The sequence below is a fragment of the Carcharhinus amblyrhynchos genome, chromosome 7 (assembly GCF_965287045.1).
Source record: "Carcharhinus amblyrhynchos chromosome 7, sCarAmb.v2.hapA, whole genome shotgun sequence".
Classification (NCBI taxonomy): Eukaryota; Metazoa; Chordata; class Chondrichthyes; order Carcharhiniformes; family Carcharhinidae; genus Carcharhinus; species Carcharhinus amblyrhynchos.
The window spans coordinates 86,179,875-86,201,251 of NC_137330.1; the positions used below are offsets into that span (position 1 = coordinate 86,179,875).

Consider the following 21,377-nt stretch of genomic DNA (forward strand, 5'->3'; position numbering starts at 1 on the left):
TACGAGTTCTTATCATCATATATGAATTTTTGGCTGAGTTTCAAAGCTCCAAATAAAAAGATGGCAGGAAAGTGAGATGACTACTTGTGAGCTGTCCCTAGCATATCCTCTAATTCCATCTTCTACTCTTAAAATTGAACTCCAACTCTTTTAAACTTTCTCAATACTATATTCTGCAACTTATCCTTTCCTTCTTCCTTATGTACTCTATGAACAATATTTTTTGTCTGTATAGTATGCAAGAATCAAAATTTCCTCTGTATCCCAACATGTGACAATAATAAATCAAATCAAATCAAATTAGATCCAAAATCACTTGTCTCAGCAAAAGACTGACATTTGATTGACTGACTTAGGAGCTATTATAAGAATAAGTATCTTTGGTGTGCTTAGTGAATAGAAGTTTGTTTATTTTTATAACAGATCGACCACTTGAGGGGATTTGAAATTTTTGAATGAGAGTTCTTTCGCTGTCAAATGTGTATGAATGACAGCCCTCAAAGATTGTTGCTAGTTCACGTTTTTATCATCTCCACATAGTTCCTGAGTTCTTCCCATAGTGGATACTAGATAAGAGACTATGGCAGAGCCATGGAGGTATGGGGAACATGGAGAATGTGTTGAAAGATGAGGGCTAGAGGACCTAACAGTCTTTTATCACAACTGACCTTTGAGTCAGCCTACTTTAGAACTGGCTCAACTTTATGGCCAACTGAACTGCCTCTGGTTGCAACGGAACCAATTCTATTCTGCCCCCACTTCTTGGAATGAAAATATGGTGGGGACGGTGCTGATAAAGGAGATTGGTCTGCCATGTCAGGAAACTTCTCAACTCAAATTTTCTGCCTCAATGGCAAAAATCCAGCCCTTAGAATCCGAAAGAAAATTGCTTATGACTACCTGCTCATTGCAGAGTTGCAGAATTGAGATGAATGAATGAATATCTTTACCGTGCTTTGTGAGCTCAGCAATGCAAACTGTCACATACAGTAAGGACTCATCATGAACTCTGAGATGACTGAGGGCCTGAAGCAGGGCTACAACACATTGACTGTCAATAATTGCCTGAAACACAAATAAAAATCACTTTATATTAAAATTAAAACCACGATGAAGGATTAGTTTGATCTTTTAAGTCGTCCATAAGCTCCTTAAATTTAGTGATAGAGTTAAGAAGGCAGTTGCTTGTGGGGAAGAAAAGGGCCTGAGGATAATCCTGGTATTCACATAAAATGGTTTTGGCACCTGACAGAAAAGACTTTGATGTGGTTAAGCCAACTGTAATCATTGACCAAGGCTATTGTGAAGAAGCACAGTCAAGTTTGTGCCCTTGACTTGAGGGAACACAGATGGGGAAATCAATAGACCACAGAAGTGGGGAACAGCAATTGATTTGTAGGAATAAGGATATTAGAGAGAGAGAGGTAAAGCAGCAATTAAGCAATCAACTGCAGCAGAAATGTCATGACCAGTGAAGAAATGTGTGAATGTGATTTTTGATGGAGCAGAGGAAGCATTTCATCCCCTTTGCCAATGATGGGATTGGGGAGGAAGGTGGTATATGAAGTTATGATTTGTTAAGTGAGAAAACGCCAGGGGAAATGATGAAGAGTTGAGTGATAGAATCACAGAAAGGTTACAGTGCAGAAGGAAGCCATTTGGCCTGTCACGTTCGTTCTAGCTCTCTGCAAGAGCAACACAGTCCATACCCATGAACTCCATTAGACTTCACCTTGTTAGCACATTTCTGTAATTAATATTTAAATGATCAAATTGTACTGTACATAAGCTAAGTGATGAAAAGTTTTAATTTGTATGTACAATTGTGATGCTTCATGATTTTTGGGATATGTTTAAAGTTGGCATCACTTCAAATGGCAAATATTGTGACGTAGCTTTAAGAACATGTGGGTCCTTTGGGAGTGAACTGAGGTTATAACTAGGACACATTTGTAGGCTTAGGCTCCAACGAGTCTGGCTTAGAAGTAAAGAGAAGCCAAAGCTACATTGCTGATTGTCCAGGAAGGTGGCCTGGAGAATAGATGTTCCAGGAACTGCGATCGAAGATACAAGTTGTGGTTTAGCAATTATAAAGGAAACGAAGGCTGCAAAGCTGATTGGCCAGGAGAAGGGTTTTGGGCTTATAATGTTCTGAGTTATATGTCAGTTAGACATATAACTTAAGGTTAAAGTGTCATAGGGATGCTCGGAGCACTCTTCTCATTAGTCAAGAGTTGCACATATTGGGTTAGATGTCAAGATTTGAAGGTTGTTTATACCTGGCTTAAATGTTGTAAAGCAAAGATATGAAAATAAAGATGCATCATTGAGGTCTGCGGATCCATTCACTGATGCTCCAACATACTCTGACCTTCAGTTTGTGATTATAGCAAGTGTTAATTCATCACGCCTAATGCTTCCAGGGGAGAGCAGTGTTTGAGATACATAAGCATCAAGGAAGGAAATACACCATACAAAGCTGTGATAGTAGTTCTATAACCTGTGCACTGTTTGAGTGTAGTGCCTGCTTGTAGCACAATGATTGGTGAATTTAACCTCAAGTATGGAGCTTAAATTAATAGTCTGTTTCTTAAGATCAAAGAATCTTGAAAATGTTCTTATGGTGCACCAAATCTCTCTCATGATCAGAGTTTTGAAATATTAGTGTGCCCCTGCCTAAGTTTACCTTCCCCTTTAAATGAAATAACTTACCTTTTGAGTCTCACTTGTAGCTAGTTTGTGGATTGTGGCTGCAACATAATTACTGATTCCTGGACTCATTTTGTGAATTAACAGTAACTTCCCCAAAGTTTTCAAGATGTTCTCTGACACAATGGCATCCTACAAAGAAACAAACATTTTGTCGAACTACAGCAGTAATAATGTACCACTTACACTTCACAACATTCATGTTTTTAATTACTGGTAGATCTCGCACGGTATTTTATCAATTGATGAGCCAATTATTTTACATATGTTTAATGATATAATAGTTATCTATTTAAGAAATGAACCAGAAATGACTGTAAGAGACATCATGCCAGACATCAAAGTGTTTCTGACTTGCCTAGGCCACCCAGGTGCCTCACCCAGATTCCTGACAAGTGCCGGTGGGAACCTGATGATTATGCAAAAGTGTTCATTTAAACACCATTGAGTTGAAGCCTGATTCAATGCCCCCCTGCCATTCACCCATCTCCCCAGTGGGAACTGCACCAGGTGGGCTTTGGTGTTGGTCATAACCATATTGGTCATAACCAATAACCATTGTCTCAGGGAGACAATGCAGTGCCCATGGGGGCGATTTTACCATTTTGATCCTAAGTGCTGAATCTGGGTGCAATTCTGATCTGACTTGGAAACCTGTTCTTAGGCACTTAGCCTGAAAAAGACTGCGAGTCTGAATCGCCCTGTGGGTGAGGCTTATTGCACCCAAAATGCTGTGGCTCTGATTGGAGCTTTGAACTGCGCATGCGCGGTGAAAAAAAGGTTTGAAAAACACAACCCTGCCACATCACTCCCGGGGTGGATAAAGCGACCCGGGAGCGATGGCCCCTATAGACATCACCCCACCCCACAATGTAACTGTCCCTCGTCAACCCACGCCCCCACACAGACTGATCATGACCCCCAACCCCCCACCGATTACCAGCAGAGTGGCAGCAGCCTCCCCCTTTTTGCGCCCGAAAACGGGTGCAACACAATAGTAAAATCGGCCCCCATGTGTCCATTTGATGCTGCCAGGCAACAGTGGGAGGGCCCCCAAAGCTGAGGCAAGGCATTCTCCCCCGGGATGGGCGTCTAGTAGCTACACTGCCCCTTCTAGTCCTGGGAAAGCTAAACATCACTCTCAGCACAGCGATTTCAGTCATCTCTCTAATCAAAGTCTTCATTCTGGTCTGTGGATCGTGAAAAATTTGAAGTGGCAAGGTCAATTTAGTCTCTATGCCCTCTGGATACCTGACACATTTCCAAATCACAGCAGCATTCCAATCTGCAGAAGGAATTCCCTTTCTGTCAAAAGCTGCAGGTGTAGGAAAACCCTGTTCAACTCCTCTGACCAGGGAAGTCACTCTCGCTGGGGAGTTGGGAAGTGGTGGGGGTGGGGGGGGGGGGGGGGTGTCCCTTTTCCATAGCTGCTCACTGAGCCCCTTTGTTTTTTAAACACTGCATTCATTCGATTTCATAGTGCAGTCTTCAAAGACCCTGATTGACATCTTAAATGGTTTTTGCACAACATGCATTATCTGAACAGCCAGATAGTGGGCTAAGGTGGGGGAGTCCCACCTCATAGCTGCTTCTAATGTGCCTCGACTATCTGATGTTAAACTGCAGACAGACCCAATAATTAATACTTACTTGAGTGATAGCAGCACAAACCATATACTTCTAGAAACACGTATAGGTAGCCCAAATTTTTTTTTTTTGTTTACACTGCAATGCTAAAATTATAAATCAGTCACTATTTTGTGGGATGTTTGAAAATCTCCAGTACAAAACATCTCCTACCGTATTGGAATCATTCTCTGACAAGGTGCTGAGAACGGCAAGAGCTGCTTCATTCACACTTTTACTGGGGAACTTAAGTAATTCATGCAACTGAGGCAAGAAGTTCATGGCCATAACGTCTGCTTGAGTGTCTTCTGCAATGAGGGAAAAATAAACCACCATTACATTCTGAAATGCAATCTCCTGACATTTCTCCTCTGATGGCACAGCTGCAGAGGACAATTCAATACGTTCCCCAGGTTTGATTCCCAATTTGGGCTGAATTTGCTGATTTCAACTAGGTAATAGCAAGTGTAAATGCAACTGGCATAAATATGTTTGGATGAGGGCACTACTCAGTGTCTGCTGTGAAGTATAAATGCAGATAGTGTATTAAAAGCATATTTGCGTTTAGCTATAATACCCCATAGAGTGAAACAGATCAACTAATGTTGTGTCACCTCACACATCAAATCAGCCATTTTGGCAGGATACAGCAGAATTATTTGTTCAGACCTACTGAACTGTAATCACGCTCTACAACATTATATATACCAGTTCAAGTCGTACCTTCAATAAAGAGAAAAATGGAGAGGAAAGGTTGGAGGGATCTTAAAACCAGCTAATCCTGATTTTATTCTTAATTGCACATTTGGAATGATTTGTATAACGCTAGTTAATGGCTTCACAGGGCAAAAAGGAATAATTTTGAATAAAGTGTCTCATTATGTTATAAGCAAATTATGTTATAACCTTCATGCAAATATAGTTCAATGTGAATGGAAACAACATATCTATTTGTTTTTCTTTGTTGGTGTTGGTGTTGGTGGTGGGGGGTGGTGGGGGGGGGGGTCCAGTAATATAAAGTCATCACAAAAAAGGACTGATGCTGCTGTTCAGTTCATAAAAGCAGCAAAGACAGAGATAGAGGGCTCAGAACAAATATATTCCCACAAAGAAAATTTGTAGTATTAAAGTCTGGATATATAAGGTTATTACTTAGGACTAAATACAGTATCTCCCACACAGTGATGCAAGAGAGCACATGACCCACACCCAGGTTCAGTTGAGTGTTCAACAGAGCCATGTGTACCAGCAAGCATGGAGATAGCTCCAAGCTTGTACCCTTTACTATATAGTTTAAATAGTTCTAAGAGAATGGGTGGCACGGTGACAGTGATTGGCACTGCTGCCTCACAGCACCAGGGACTTATAACCTTCATTCTTCGCCACAAGAGTGACTACTTTGCCCAAAAATCTTATTTTCATGAACTATTAAACTTTCTTTGAACTGTGTCATGCGAATATAGTTCAATGTGAATGGAAACAACATATCTATTTGTTTTTCTTTGTTGGTATTCCTTCATCTTGTAGAGGGGGAGTTCAATAATTTAGAGTCATCACAAAAAAGGACTGATGCTGCTCTTTAGTTCATAAAAGCAGCAAAGACAGAGATAGAGGGTTCAGAACAAATATATTCCCACAAAGAAAAAATTGTGGGTATCAAATATAGATCCCCAGATATTATTGAGTGTACAGGGGAGGATATGTGAGGATATGCAAAAATATTGGCGAGCATAATTGAAAAACTGGCAGTGTAGCTGGTGGGTTACATTCCACTTTTATGGCCTAAGTATCCACTTGACACTTAGGCAAAATTTTCTCATTCCTTGACTATTAGTGGCTTAGCAACTTGAAAGTGGATAAAATATCAGTACCAGATGGAATATATCCCAGCCTGCTGAGAAAAGCGAGAGAGGAGATAACAGAAGCTCATTTAGACAGTTACATGTATAAGATGGGTATCCCATCCCTTTTGACAACAAACATTGTACGATTGTGCAACAGGCTGTTAAAATGGGATCATGGTTTAAAAGGAGAGAAAGGTACAGGCCAAGTGTTACAGGCCAGTCAACCTAAACTTGATGGTAGACAAACTTTGGAAAAATATAGAAGAGGCTCTATAAAATTGACATTTAAAAATACATGGATTAATCCAGAACACACAGTATTTGCTAAGGGAAGGTCATGGCTGAATAATTTGATTAAAATTTTTGAGGGGGTAATAACCTTTGAAAGGGGGCTGGGGGGAGGTAATGACAAGGGGAGTGCAGCTCAACTCAAATGTGCTCTGTCATAACACAATAACAGAAGTTTGTTTCTTCATCAATATCTGATTTTCTTGATCCCCCAAATATCCCCAAAATATCCCCCAATTAACAATGTTAATTGTTCAACAAGTCAGAACTGAACTTCTTAATTTTAAACTATGCTTACTGGATAAAATTCATAGATACTACAGATTATAAAAATTAGTAGAATTCTCATAATCTTACATCCCCAAATTCTGGACCCTTGTGCTTTCCTGCTTATTATTGCTCCTGCATCTTCAGCTCAGGGATTCCTTCCCTATTCCGCTCTACCTCACTTTTCTCCTTTGCTCCTGAGATCCTATCTTGTCTGGACACCAGAAATTCCCGCCTGAAGTCAACAGATCTTTTAATAGACCATTAGGTTGTCCCTCCCACCTGTGACAATTCCCGCAGTGGGTGAGATCGGAAAAGTTACCCACATGCTTTTGGTCATCTGATCTAATATCTCCCTAAGTGGCTTGCTGTCGTACCTTGCTTATGAGATGTGCCTTAGGATGTTTCATTATGTTAAAGGTGCAACATAAATGTAAGTTTTTATTGTTATTTACTGCCCCTATGGAGTTTACTGTTGAAAGTGTTTGTATCTGTGTGGCAATATGCCAATAATATCGTAAAATTTATATTTATATTGCATCGATACACAGGTTTGTTGTAGTCGGTGAAGCCAAGTGCAACAATTGTGCACCACTGTTGTAGACTCACTTTTTAATGACTCATCTATGAATTTAAGTCATTCAGTAAACAAAATGTACAGCAAATGTCAACACAGTGATGTGGCCTCGACAATACAATAAGAGTTATTCAACCAGATAAGAAACCTACCACCTGTCTTTCCTATTGAAAGTTGTAGTTCAATTACTAGATCCTGTTTAATGTGAACGTTAAATGGTTTTCCTTTTCAATAATTATTAATAGACTGCAGTGGTGTTGGGTTACTGATTAGAATGTTTTAACTGGGAGTTCTTGGAAGATTGGAGGGAGTATCCTGTGATCACATTGCATTTTGAATAGGACTAAGACCTTATAAGAAATATTCTCAAGTAAGTTTCTATATTACACTGAAAGGGTACACTATTTCAAACTCTGGATGCCAATGTTATGTCTTGCATGGCAACACAAGAAATCAAATCATGACTTTATTAAATCATTAAATAAAAATAAAACACAGAGGTCAATTAATTCCTTGTTGGCAGCCATCATCTTGTAACTAGGAAGCTTGCCAATTTCCGCGACATCTGACTTGAGTTTGTCTAATGAGAGTTGAAGACATATATTGATTTGTATTAGTTTTACAACTGGAGAGCCAATGTTTGGTAGTTTTTAACAATAAATTGCTTCACAAACTGTTGTAGGCTTTCTAATTGACCTGGCTGAAATGTTATCAGAGATTTATTCTGGATCATTTAAACTGAAGCTCAGATCAATAACAAAAACAAAATACTGTGGATGCTAGAACTCTGAAATAAAAATAGAAAGTGCTGGAAATCCTCAGCAGGTCTGGCAGCATCTGCAGCAAGTGAAACTGAGTTAATGTTTTGAGATAAATATAACTCTTTTTCAGAAAGAGTCAAAGAGAAGTAAGGTGAAGAAGGAAAGGCTTGAGAAAGGGAAGAAGAGGAAAAATGACAACAGAGGTCAAGGAACAAAAAGGAAAAGTGAATGGCAATGGTTGGAATAAAGAGACAACACATTTGTCCAGAGTGAGTGTGATAGAAGAATAATGAATAGCTTGGTTCAAAAGCAAAATCATGAAATACAAGATTCAAACTGGAAAACGACAATAAAACAGAATCAAAATCATGGTCCAACTTCATAGCCTTATTGAACTCAATGTTGAGTTGGGTGTCTTCTATTTTTAATTTATTCAAGGGATGTGGGGCATCGTTGGCTAGTCTAGCACTTATTGCCCATCTCTAATAGCCCTTGAGAAAGTAATGATGAGATGAAGATTAAGTGTTGTTCTACAAGAATGCGTTGAGTTTCACTGGAACATTCCAGATCAAGGATATAAATGTGAGTAAGAGCAAAATGGTGAATTAAAATTGCACGCACCTGGAAGCTCAGGTAGATTGAGTGGAAGTGTTCCAATAAGCAATTCCCTCTCTATGCTTAGTATACTAAATTGAAAAAAAAGTACAAGTACATTGTTGTTTCAATTGGAAAGAGTATTTGGGGCCTTAGATAGTGAGGAGAGAGGAAGTAAATGGGCAGGTGTTACAGTTTCTATGATTGCGCATAGGTAGGTGCCATGTGAAGGTGTCGAGGTTGTGACAATACTGTGCCTTTAGGAAATGTATTTTAATCACTTTTCTCTGCAGGTTTTTCCAGAAGATCCTAGCATTTTATTGGTGTGGTGATATCTGTAACCAGTATCCTATAATTGTTACTGAAGCAATATAATCGACATAATGCTGATTTTAATCCGGCCTAATGCAATGTCCTGGAGTTTAATGGTCCTTTGGGGATTGCTGAGTGGAGTTTGATTTGGGGAAAATTTGTAGGTCAGGTGATATGCCTGGAGCAGTTTTTTTCCACAAGAAAGTCCAGTTTTTAGTTTTGGTTCTCAGTTGCTGCCAGAAGCTGGTGGAAGAAGGCAGTGTCTCTGTATATCTCTCTCTCTCTCTCTCTCCCTCACCAGATGTTTGCTGAAAAGTTCCAAAATTGGGAAGCATCAGAAGATTGATCCAACATTCAAAGGGCCAATTCATAGCAGATGTGTAAAAAACAAAACTCCAGCATCACACGAGCATACTTGTTTTGTGCCAAGTCTAGAGAAGAGAGTTGTCTGTGGAATGATGTTTGACTTGGAACAACATAGATAGCTAGCTGTTAAAGTTTATACTGTGTCATGTCTGAAACTTGTAATTGGTAAAATTTATGATAATTCTTTTTAATATATTTTACTGTATTCTAAATTAAACTTTATTTGATAAATGCTTCCTTGTGTGTCACTTGAATAATACCTGAAGTGAAACACTTTGTGCCCACCCATGCCAAAAGCAAATGTAAAACTTAGGATCTAGGCTAACTTTGTAAATCACCTTGAAGTTTCTAGCCTGGGTCTGGGCCAGGGTGTCATGGATGAACGGTCCCTTTTGACAAGCTGACAGGGGAGTGGAGAGGAAAATGTGTTTGCTGGTGGCACAACGCTGGAGGTGGTAGAAATGGCAAAGGATGGATGCACCTTTAAAAGTAGAGGTGAGTGAGGTGGAAAGCGAGGACATAGATCAATAAGGATTCATTAAAACCATGGGAACCTCTAATCTCTGAGTAGATATCTGGGTAAACAATGAACTAGAACATCAGCAAACTGAATTAGCTCATTTCACCATTGGCATCTGGCTGAAAATAGAGTTATTTTTATTATTTACAATCCTAGTAACATATTTCATATATTAGTGAATATGATATCTTGCTGCTTACTATACCCCATCCTATCCAATCCAAATACTAACTGGACCCTCACACAAGTTGGCGTAAATCTAGCTTGCTGCAATATAGAGTAATGGGGAAGATTATATTTTTTAATATATTTTTAAATAAATATAACTCAAAGATAATTGCCTGATTTAGTATAGCTGGCTGTGAGAAATACCTGTCTTCCTTGTTGCCAGCCCTTATTAATATAACAATTTCACTCTGGAATTGTCACCACAGATTACATATCTGTGTATCAGGAACAGCCAGCCCAGGAACCCCTTAAATTGCAATGGAAAAAGCAATTTTACAGATTTTACCTATCCCGTTCTGTAATGAATGTGTATAGTACTGCTCTAGAAATCTGAACTATGGTTTTCTGCGATAGTGAGACTGTGGGCATTTGTTACTATAATGCTAATGATTTTGTCTTTTAACGCTAACACTCAAATATCAATTTCTCACGTCTCAATGAACATTTCATAGATTTTGTTTCGTGAGAAAAAATTCCATCAGCTTTTTATCAGCTCAATGCAAAGGGACAGAGAAGTATTTGGGGAGGGAAAGAGAGCAAGAGGTCTAACTTCACACCCTAGAAATTTTACCTCAGCAGCATAAAATTACTTGGAAACTGGATAATTTTGTCCTTCACGCTGAGAAGATTAGCATCAATTCAGGAAACTAATTTCAGAAGAAAAACATTTTGCCCAATCTTATCAGAGAATAATTAATCAGAAATCTGTTCAAGATTTTTTACAATGAACCCTCCACATGCAGTTGGACAAAAATTACTTATCATCAGACCTTTTGTAAAGAAATTAGGGATAAAAATGTACTTGTAATAGAATTTACATACAACAAAAGGTGTATAAATTTACTACACAGTTTATAATCATTTATCCTCCAGATATGGTTATAAAATTAAGTTGCTCTCTTCTTACCATTTAGAGACAAGTTCCTGAGACAGTAACACGCTTGACAACAGACCTATTAAAAATCAAAAAAAATGAAGTGAATAAACAATAATTGTGTAATTCTATAATGCACTGCCGCATGTTATAGCTCTAAATACAGTTGCAAGAAGATATCAGTTTAAATTGCATCTCTATTTGCAACTTTATAATATAGACAAGAAGAGATTTTATAATGTGGTGAGATTGAAGTGTGTTCTGAATTGACCTGGTTTACATTGAGGTTGGTTTCAACTAATTGTTGGATAAACAAAAGCTAGTGTGCAAAATCTCAAATCATGATTTTAAATTTCAGGGTGAACACCTTCTCTGATGTCAGGTCCGATTCTTTACAGTCTCAGAATATAAATTTCCCTCATCCTATACAACTCAACCTTTCAGGAAAAAAAGTAGTTTTTTAACAAGTTCAAGTGGCCTGATTTGGAGTGAAAATGGGATTCCTGTCCCTGCTGTCACCAGGATCAGCACCTTGAAATTGACAATCCACCAGCAAGCATCTATACTTTCAGAATCATCCTATCTCTGACCTTGATTTCAACCCAAATGCAACCCACAGAATCACAATATAATCACAGAACAGCACAGAAACAGGCTATTTGGCCCATTCACTCTACACTGATTCTTCCAATATCTCATGATACTGTAACTTTGCTCCACAGTAACAAAGTGTACGTTTACTAGAATGATTTCCGTTGTGGAAGAATTGACTTATGAGGAAAGGTTAAACAGGTTGGGACTCTACTCATTGGAGTTTAGAAGAATGAGAGGTGACCTCATTGAAACACACAGGATTTTTAAGAGGCTTGACTGGGTAAATTCTGAGATGATAATAAGACTGAGATGAGGAAGAATTTCTTCTTCAAGAAGGGTGTGAGTTTTTGGAACTCATTGTGGAGCTGAGAAGCAGAGTCCTTGCATACAGTCAAGGCTGAGATAGATTCTTGGTCAGTAAGGGAATCCAGGGCTATGGGAAAAGAGCAGGAAAATGGACGTGAGGAATATTGGATCAGTCATAATTCTATTGAATGGCGGAGCAGGCTCGAGAGGCCGAATAGGCCTACGTCAGTTTCTATTTCTTATGGTCTTTATCCCAACAACAATATTTTCAGGAGAAATTAAAGAAATAAAGTTAAGGCTTGGGGATTTAATTAACGAAGCTTTAAAATGTTTTATTGATGCCGATATTCAGGTGAAGTCTGATTGTGTTGAATTAAGGGATACGTAAGCATTTTAGAAGAATATTGCAAATAGAGTAAAATAAGCCAAGTTGAAGTTTGGAAGCAATTTAATGAGATTGACAATAGTAGTCAAGTTGTAATGATGGGGGACTTCATTCCTAAATGAGGTAAAAGTTTATGATCAAAATTGGGTGCCAGGTGTGGATATGATTTGAATCTCCTACATTAACAGAATCTCAAATTCTCTGCAATCACTGACATTAATAGTGCCCACTTGGATAAGGTATCAGAGGGTGTTTTACATGTGGTACCATAGAGCTGCAAAAAGCCAGTCATTTAGGAAAGGTGGGAGCAAAAAACATTCTCAACCATTTAATTTAATGTCTTATCAGAAAGTCATGTGTGTGAATATAGCGCAGAGAAGACATTTTCCACAGTTTTACAAGAATTCAAATTTGTGTCAGAATATCAAAGAAAACAATATTTTCCTTACCTTTTGCTATTGGCTTGATGTAGCTCACAATCATTTCATTTTTTTATTGTCACAATCGTAAGAATTATGGATTTCTCAGAAATCTTACCTTTAACACAGAGGAAGACATAAGGGACAGTAGCATTTTGAGGAGGATGCCATCACCTACTTGAAGCATGTTTGGATGGTGACGTGGGTCGGATGCGATGTTTGTCAATGCAGAACAACTATAATACTTTGAGTGAAAAGAACAGATAGCTAACATAGTGTAACAGGATCTCACAGGTTAACAGATTGCAGTTTGTACATAACCTTAGCTTCTTGTGAGGTTTTGAGAAGGCAGACACGAACACAGCAGCAGCTTACCAACTTTACCTTATTGTTGAGTATGACACTCTGGGAAGCAATATAAAGAGAGGAACATACCTGAATGGGGCAACATATTCATATTAAATATATACTAAAGTATTACATTTAAATGTAACATTTGATAACATCTGAACAAACTATTGTTATTACAGTTATAATAGTTCATTTTTACTCAAACAAGCTTTTCTGGTTTCACATACACTCTTTGCATTTCTTACTGAAGGTGGGGTTCGAATCTGTAACTGTGGATATATCATCTAAGTTCATAAAGTTTATTTATTAGTGTCACAGGTAAGGCTTACATTAACGTTGCAATAAAGTTACTGTAAAAATTCCCCTAGTTGCCACAGTCCGGCACCTGTTAGGGTCAATGTACCTAACCAGCGTGTCTTTCAGACTGTGGGGAGAAACTGGAGCATCCAGAGGAAACCCACACTGACACGGGGAGAATGTGCAGACTCCACACAATGACCCAAGCCGGGAATCGAACCTGGTCTCTGATGCTGTGAAGCAGCAGTGCTAACCAGTGGGCCACTTGTGCTGCCCCAAATCATGTTTTCATATTGAAGCTTCACTCATGACATGGCGCTTACTGTAAATCAGATATTGTAGTTTCTGATCAAACATAAGCAAGGAAATATCCTGGTGATTACCACCCACTGCCCTCCAGAATAATTAATATTCTTTCACATCGACCACTAAGAGTAATGAAGACACAGAAAGAACTGAGGGTTGGCCATTTCAATCTCCTACATCGAGTGCCTTAGTAATGCCACTACTGACCAAGCTGAAGAACATAGATGCCAAGTAGAACTTGCAGCAAATGGCAAGAGAACTACCAGGAGGGAGTAACCTATTTAACCCCATGTTACTAATTTACCTGTTGAAACTGCAATTGTCTGGGCCAAAATTGGTAGAGTCAGTCTGCACAATCTACAAGGTGTATTGCAGCAAGTTGGTGTAACACCTCCTAAACCTGCAGGCTCCATTATCTAGAATGACAAGAACAACATGTACAAAGAAACACAACACCTCTCTCTTCCCCTCCAAGTCACACTCCGTCTTGAGCTGAAGATACATTGTCGTTTTTTTCATTACCACTGGGTCAGAATCCAAAAACACTCTACTTAACAGCACTTGCAGCTGTTCAAGAGGAAACCACATCACATTCTTAAAAGCAACAAGGAATTGGCAATAAATGCCAATTTTACCAACAGCATCCAAATCCTGAAGAATTATTATTTCTAACCAGTACCTTTCTGGATGCTTATTGGAACAATCAGTTCTTGATCAGAGCTTTGACGAAGGGTCATCTAAACTTGAAGCGTTGGCTCTATTCTCTCCCCACAGATGCTGTCAGGCCTGCCGAGATTTTCCAGCATTTTATGTTTTTGTTTCAGCTTCTGCAGTATTTTACTTTTATTTTTAATTTCCTTCTCTTTCCTCCTGAGGATCCTGCTTTCTCAACTCTATTTTTACCAAACTGTTATCCACTCAACTTCCCTTCCCCACACTAGCCAATACTGAAAATTGTTCTCATTCAATACATTGTCCGCTCTAATTCAAATCTGCCATTATCAGCCCCCTTCTCAAAAGACCTACCATTTACCTTTCCATTCTTGGTGGCACAGTAACACAGTGGCTAGCAGTGCTGCTTCACAGCTCCAGGGACCTGGGTTCAATTCCCAGCTTGGGTCACTGTCTGTGTGGAGTTTGCACATTCTCCTTGTGTTTGTGTAGGTTTCCTCTGGGTGCTCCAGTTTTCTCCCACAATTCAAAGATGTGTGGGTTAGGTTGATTGGCTTGCTAAAAATTGCCCTTAGTGTCCTAAGATGCATAGGTTAGAGGGATTAGGGGTAAATATGTAGGGATTATGGGGGTAGGGCCTGGGTGGGATTGTGGTTGGTGCAGACTCGATGGGCTGAATGGTCTCTTTCTATACTGCAAGGTTTCTATGATTCTTGCAATCTATTGCTTCATCTCCAACCTCCCTTTGCTTGATTGTGCTGTCACCTCCCAAATCCATGCCCACTTTTCCTGCAACTGCATACTTGAACTACTGTTACCTGGTTTCCAGAGCAGTGGAACTACTGTAACTAAAGTCATTAGTGACATCTGACGTGGATGTGGTGCCACATATCCTCACCTTTCTTTTGGAAGCCTTTAACACAGTTGTCCATTCAATCTTCCTCCAATGCCTCTCCTCTGCTTTCCAGCTGAGTGACACTTCCCTCACCTCACATCCATAGCCTGACAATCTCCTGCAATGATTACTCTTCCTACAATGCACCATTACCAGTGGACTCCCCAACAATGATCCTTGCCCTCATTCTGTTTGTCATCTACATGCTGTCCCTTAGCAAAATCATCCAAAGACACATTTTCAAATTTTATGTGTATACTGATTTGTTAAAATTCTTTCATGTGATGTGGATGTCACTGGAAAGGCCAATTTTTGCTGCCCTTCCCTATTGCCCTTGAGAAACTGGTGATGAGCCAACATTCAGGTGGGGGCTATAAAATAAATGGCAGAACCATACTGATCTGGGACATACAGATCTGAGAGTACAAGTCCTCAGATCCTTAAAAGTGGCAGCTCAGGCAGGAAAGGTGTTGAAGAAAGCATATGACATGCTTCCCTTCATTGGCTGGGACATCAAGTATAAAAGTTGGCAAATTATGTTACAGTTGTATAAAACATTGATTAGGCCACATTTCTGGTCACCACACTACCAGAAGGACGTAGAGGCTTTGGAGGGAGTACAAAAAAGGTTTACCAGGATGTTGCTTGGTATGGAGAGTATTAACTATGAGAGATTGAATAAACTGGGATTGTTCTCCCGGGGAAGGGGCTGAGAAGTGATAGAGGTTTATAAAATTATGAAGGGCATAGACAAGGTGAACAGTTGGAAGTTTTTCCCAGGGCAGAAATGACTATTACAAGGGAGCACAAGTTCAATGCAAGGGGGGAAAGGTTCAGTAGAGATGTACAGGGGAAGGCGTTTACACAGAAGGTGATGGGGTCTTGGAACACACTACCAAGTGAGGAGGTTGAGGCAGATGCATTAACGATATTTAAGACGTATCTTGTTAGACACATGAACTGGCAAGGAATAGAGGGATACAGGCGGTTGGTCTAGATAGGACAATGTGATTGGCAGAGGCTTGGTGGGCCGTAGGGCCTGTTCCTGTGGTATACTGTTCTTCGTTATGGATCTCTGCAGTCCAAACAGGGGCAACATCCAAATCTACCTCACCGCCACTTTCTTGATCCCTGCCCTTTTCCTAATTTATCACATTGCTTTTCCGACATCCAGTTTCATATGAGCCAAAATGTCCTCCAGTTAATCATTGGGAAGACCAAAACCATTAACTTCAGCCTCAGCTGCAAACTCCTTTTCCTAGCCAGCAATTCAACCCCACTGCAGTCTGAGACTGAACCTGACTGTTCACAACTTTGGGATCCTATTTGACCTGGAGGCCTCATGTGACAGTCTATGTGCGACTCCAGAGCCACAGCAATGGGGTTGACTCTCAACTGCCCTCTGATATAGCCTAGCAAGCCACTCAGTTCACGGGCAATAAATGCTGGCCAGCCAGCAACACCCATATCCCATGAATGAATAAAAAAAAGTGCTCTCTATCCCACAGATCCTTTACTTCCACCTCCAAAATATTACTCTCTCTGCTGAAATCCTCAGCTATGATTTTCCTGTGTCAAGACTTGACTATACTAATGCTCTCTTAGCTAGCTCCTGGTCCAACAATGCCTCAATTTAAAAATTCTTATCCTTCTGCTCATATGTTACTTAGGATGGAATAGAGGCACAAAGGGATCTAGGGATACAGATACTAAAATTAAGTAGCAAAAGAGGTAAAACAAAACCCCATAAACTGCCAGGTTTCATTTTAGTACCTTAATTTGAGCACAGTTATGGTCTCCAAATTGTAAAAGGAAGTACAAAAGTAGTTAATGCCAGAATGGAGAAGGTACAACTATTAGGAAAGACCAAACTGCATTTAAGAGGATATCACATAAACACCTAAGGGAGTAAGGGTATGATGAGGGGTTAGATGAAAAGTAAAAGGAGGCTGTTGTGGAGCATAAGGATGTTACAGACCTTCTGGACTGAATGATCTGTTTGTGTTCTGTAAATATTATGTAAATGTTGTTGTCTCCATCCAAATCATTGCAGCTTGGTTTCTCATTCTCAAAACAATCATATTGCTTTTCCAGAAGCTCCTACACAAGGATGTTTAGATCTAAATTTCTGAACCCAGTTTCCCTCAAACAACTGACAAGCATTCTGTTTGCCTCATAAACCTAATCCAGCACAGCTAGATTAAAAGCATTTCTGTGTTTTATGTTAATAGGGGAGCCTGTTGTTTGTCAAATGTGAACTTGTGCTTCATAAAAGATGTGCCATTTTTGGCTCCTTTATACCAACTACACTGAAATGATTTGTAGACCTTAAACCCAACATCAGGAAAAGAAAATACACTTCTGCGATCCCAGATCATCCACTACAATTTAAGATTTTAAATTCAACACAGTCCAGAGTATTACTTCATCAAATCGACTGGTATTCAGAAATATTTTAGTTGTATGCTAATAAAACATAACTACAATGATGGGAAATTCAATATGTTATTTTTCCCAGCATATTCAGTGGCTTGACCTGGGACAATGATACCAGGTATTTAATTTTTGAGAACAATGCAACAGATTGCAGAAGCCATCAGTGAAAGCTATTACCATCTTTAATGTTGGATTTTGAAGTGAATTGTAGGAATTTGAAAATAAAGAATTTCATGTTAGGAGCAAGTCCTACAGTATCTCTGAATCAGACCAGCAGAGAAGGATGATCTTGTGTGATTGTGATTTTCTAAAAAGAACTTACAAAATTCAACTCATCAGAAAATTTATCACTAAAATAGACAGCTTCCATCCCTTGCCTAAAACAAAAGTTTAAATGCATAGTTGCTTTTCATGAGCAATGGCCATGTTTTTGGCCATCAACAAGTAAAGAAATTTGGAGATTCCTGTGGAAACTTCCTAGCAACATTGTGGAAGACTGACTCCTATTTAAATATTCATTGCTTGGGATGTTAGAGGCAGCCTATTTGGGAGAATTGCTTTAAAGATCTTCCACGATAATTGCACGTTTAAACATTGGATATTCACACTGCTTTTTCATTTCTTTATAACACATCTTGTTGCCTTTTTTCTTATTTAAATACTTGAGATGTTAAATGAGAGCACTGCTGACTAGTTTTACCTGGATCTCAGAGTCAGGAGATTGTAATTGAAGGATCAGGACAGGCAGAGCTCCTTCTTTACATAGCAAAAGTTGAATCTTATCTTGAAAAGAAAATATAAAAAAAGCAGTTACTAGGAATGAACATTTAATAGTTTCAGATTCAAAGTCACAGGTCGAATTTTACTGGCATGTCCACCCGAGGTTCATATGATTTCACCCGAGGCCAACGGAGAATACTGTTCTCCGAGCCTCGCCTGTCCCCCCTGAATTGGGGGAGGTGTGCCGGTGAAACTCTGGGCGTAGATTCCACACCCAGATAGTTTTTGTATTCAACTTGCAAATCTACCAACAGACAGAGAAATAACTTTCTCCAGTCTGATAGGTTGTGGTATGCTGATCATACCACAACAGATGATCAAACTTCCCGGCTATATTTCCAAATTATTCTTGCAATGATTTTTATACTTTTCTTTCCAAGGTGGGGAGGATGTTTCATTGGCAAGATCATATTGTCCTATCAAAATCCACCATGAGCTACAAATGTCAAATGAATCATTTTATTCTTTCTTTGTAATATTAGCGTTTGCAAATTTGTTCTAAACTTCCTTCATTAATTTTTCATCCTCATGGATTCTTCAAATATCTTCAAGTTATGAATCAGTAAATACAGCAGCAGCCTCTCTTTATTGGTCACTCACACATTTCAAAATCACAAGGTAATTAGACAATCAAAGTCCCTCAAATTACTGATTTCTTATAAGTTGTTGCTTTAGAATTAAAGACAGTGTTTATTTTTTATTCTTTTGTGAGATGTGAATGTTGCTGGCTAGACTATCATTTATTGCCCATCCTTAATTGTCCTTGAGAAGGTGATTGTAAGCCATCTTCTTGATTTCTGCAGTTCATATATTGTAAGTAGTGCTGATAGAAATTCTGATCCAGTGACAGTAAAGGAACAGTGATACAGTTCCAAGTCAGGATGGTGTATGGCTTAAAGGGGAACCTCCAGATGGTAGTGTCCCCAGGTACCTGCTGTCCCTGTCCTTCTAAATAATAGAGGTCGTGGGTTCAGAAGATGCTGTGGAAGGGGTCTAGGTGAGTTGCAGCAGTGCCTCAAGTTGATGGTACACACTGCTGTCACTGTGCATCAATGGTGGAGGGAGTGAATGTTGAAGGTGGTGGATGTGGTGCCAATTAAGCTCTATCCTGGATGATGTTGAGCTTCTTGACTATTGTTGGAGCCACACCCATCAAGGCAAGTGGAGCGTTTCCCATCACACTTTTGACTTGTACTATGTAGATGGTGGATAGACTTTTACCTGATAATGCCTATTTTTTAAAAAAATGGTCTCTTGTGGAGTTAGTTTCTCTGCATTTCAAAAAAGGATAAACTCTGAAATCATCAATCAACATCAGTTTGTATCACTCTTCCATTTTCAAATCACTTTAGGCTAAACAAACATTTTGGCTCCATGATATTTGTGTTTGTGGAACTTCATCAAAGTTCTAACTTTGCATCAAAGTGAGATATAGCTTTGAAGCTTGTCTGCTTACTGGTTTCAACTAGATTTTGTGACTTTTGTCTCTCTTGCTAAACATTCCATAGCCTGAAAGCATTTCAGACAAGTGGAAAAAAAAGCAGTGTACTTTAATTCAGGTCAGATTTGGTCAACTTGTTTCCAGCAACCAGCATTCTGTACTTCATTTAAATTATTGATACTCCCACCCAGGCTGAATAGCTTTCATAAATCTCAGCCACAAGTTTAAATTAAAAGTATGATTTAGTCAGTCAAATCAATCGCCTTGTCCTAAGCTCCGGAATTCCTTCTGTAAAACTTTCTGCATTTGTTTTCTGTTTAAGACCCTCTTTAAAAGCTACTTATCTGATCAACTTTTATTCACCTTCCTCTATTAAGGAACTTGGAACATTTTTATATTAAGAGAACAATATAAAAATGTAAGTTAATGCTGGTTAGAAAGAAATGACAAAAATTGAAAAAGGAAGGGAGTTGGTGCTATGATCTGCATGCTGATAAGTTGGTTTCTTTTTCAGTTTACTGTTGAGTTCAGGGTGAAATTTGATTATCTCAGTAAATCCAAGAATGCTATACTTGTGTACACTTTAAGGAAGGAGCATTATAGGAAGATGAATCCACAGCTAATGACGATGAAAGCAAAACTCCTCACTCCATTTACCTGATCTTGTAAGGTTGAGGATGGCACCTACTGCATTTTGTTGTACTCTGGGATCATATGACTTTGCAAGACCCAGCAGAGGTTTAATTCCACCTTCAGCAACAATAGCTTCTCTGTTTAAAACTGAAGAACAAATGGCAGAGAACAGCAACAGAAAGTAAATTAATTAAAAATAAGCTAATTAACATAACTTCAAACGTGAACATTTTGGAAGAGGGTATAACTAAATAGGGACTTTTTAAAATTTATTTGTTCATGGGATGAGTGCATCACTGACTAGGCCAGCATTTATTGCACATCCCTAGTTGCCCTTGAGAAAGTGGTGGTAAGCTGCCTTCTTGAACCACTATAGTCCATGTTGTGTAGGTGAACCCACAGTACAGTTAGAGAGGGAGTTCTAGGATCTTGACTCAGTGAAAGTGATTGAACAAGATGGTGTGTGGCTTGAAGGGGAACTTGCAGATGGTGATGTTTTCATGCACCTGCTGCTCCTGTCTTTCTAGATGGTAGAGATAACCGTTTGGAAGATGCTGTTGAATCAACCTCGGTGAGTTGTTGCAGTGCATCTTCTGATGGTAAACAGTGCTGCCACTGTGCATCGGTGATGGAGGGAGTGAATGTTGAAGGTGATGGATGGAGTGCCAATCAACCACATCCTGACTTCTGGCCCAGAATTTCTGATCTCTGGATAATCGGACCCCAGAGGTTCTCACTCACTGACTATGTGAAAATTGCTTTCGTGCTTCAATTTCCAATGGCCTTGCATCTGAAACCCTCCGAAACATTTTAAAATTAAAGATTTCAAATGGTTCTGATTGACCCTTAAGAAACACACCTGGCTGGATTACCCTCCTCCGACCTTCAACTACTTC

The 21,377-nt window shown here is 39.2% G+C and overlaps 1 protein-coding gene across 1 annotated transcript in view; it reads right to left on the minus strand.

Annotated features, from left to right (window-relative positions):
- The window catches only part of LOC145345102 (uncharacterized), a 50,381-nt gene that overhangs the window by 8,162 nt on the left and 20,842 nt on the right, over window positions 1–21,377 (minus strand). The window contains exons 5-11 of the mRNA XM_080192707.1: window positions 20,506–20,628; window positions 18,328–18,410; window positions 12,789–12,914; window positions 11,000–11,045; window positions 4,510–4,643; window positions 2,713–2,841; window positions 951–1,065 (exon numbers count right to left, since the gene is read on the minus strand). Coding sequence (XP_080048833.1) covers window positions 951–1,065; window positions 2,713–2,841; window positions 4,510–4,643; window positions 11,000–11,045; window positions 12,789–12,914; window positions 18,328–18,410; window positions 20,506–20,628 — 756 coding nt within the window. The remainder of the gene's footprint in view (window positions 1–950; window positions 1,066–2,712; window positions 2,842–4,509; window positions 4,644–10,999; window positions 11,046–12,788; window positions 12,915–18,327; window positions 18,411–20,505; window positions 20,629–21,377) is intronic.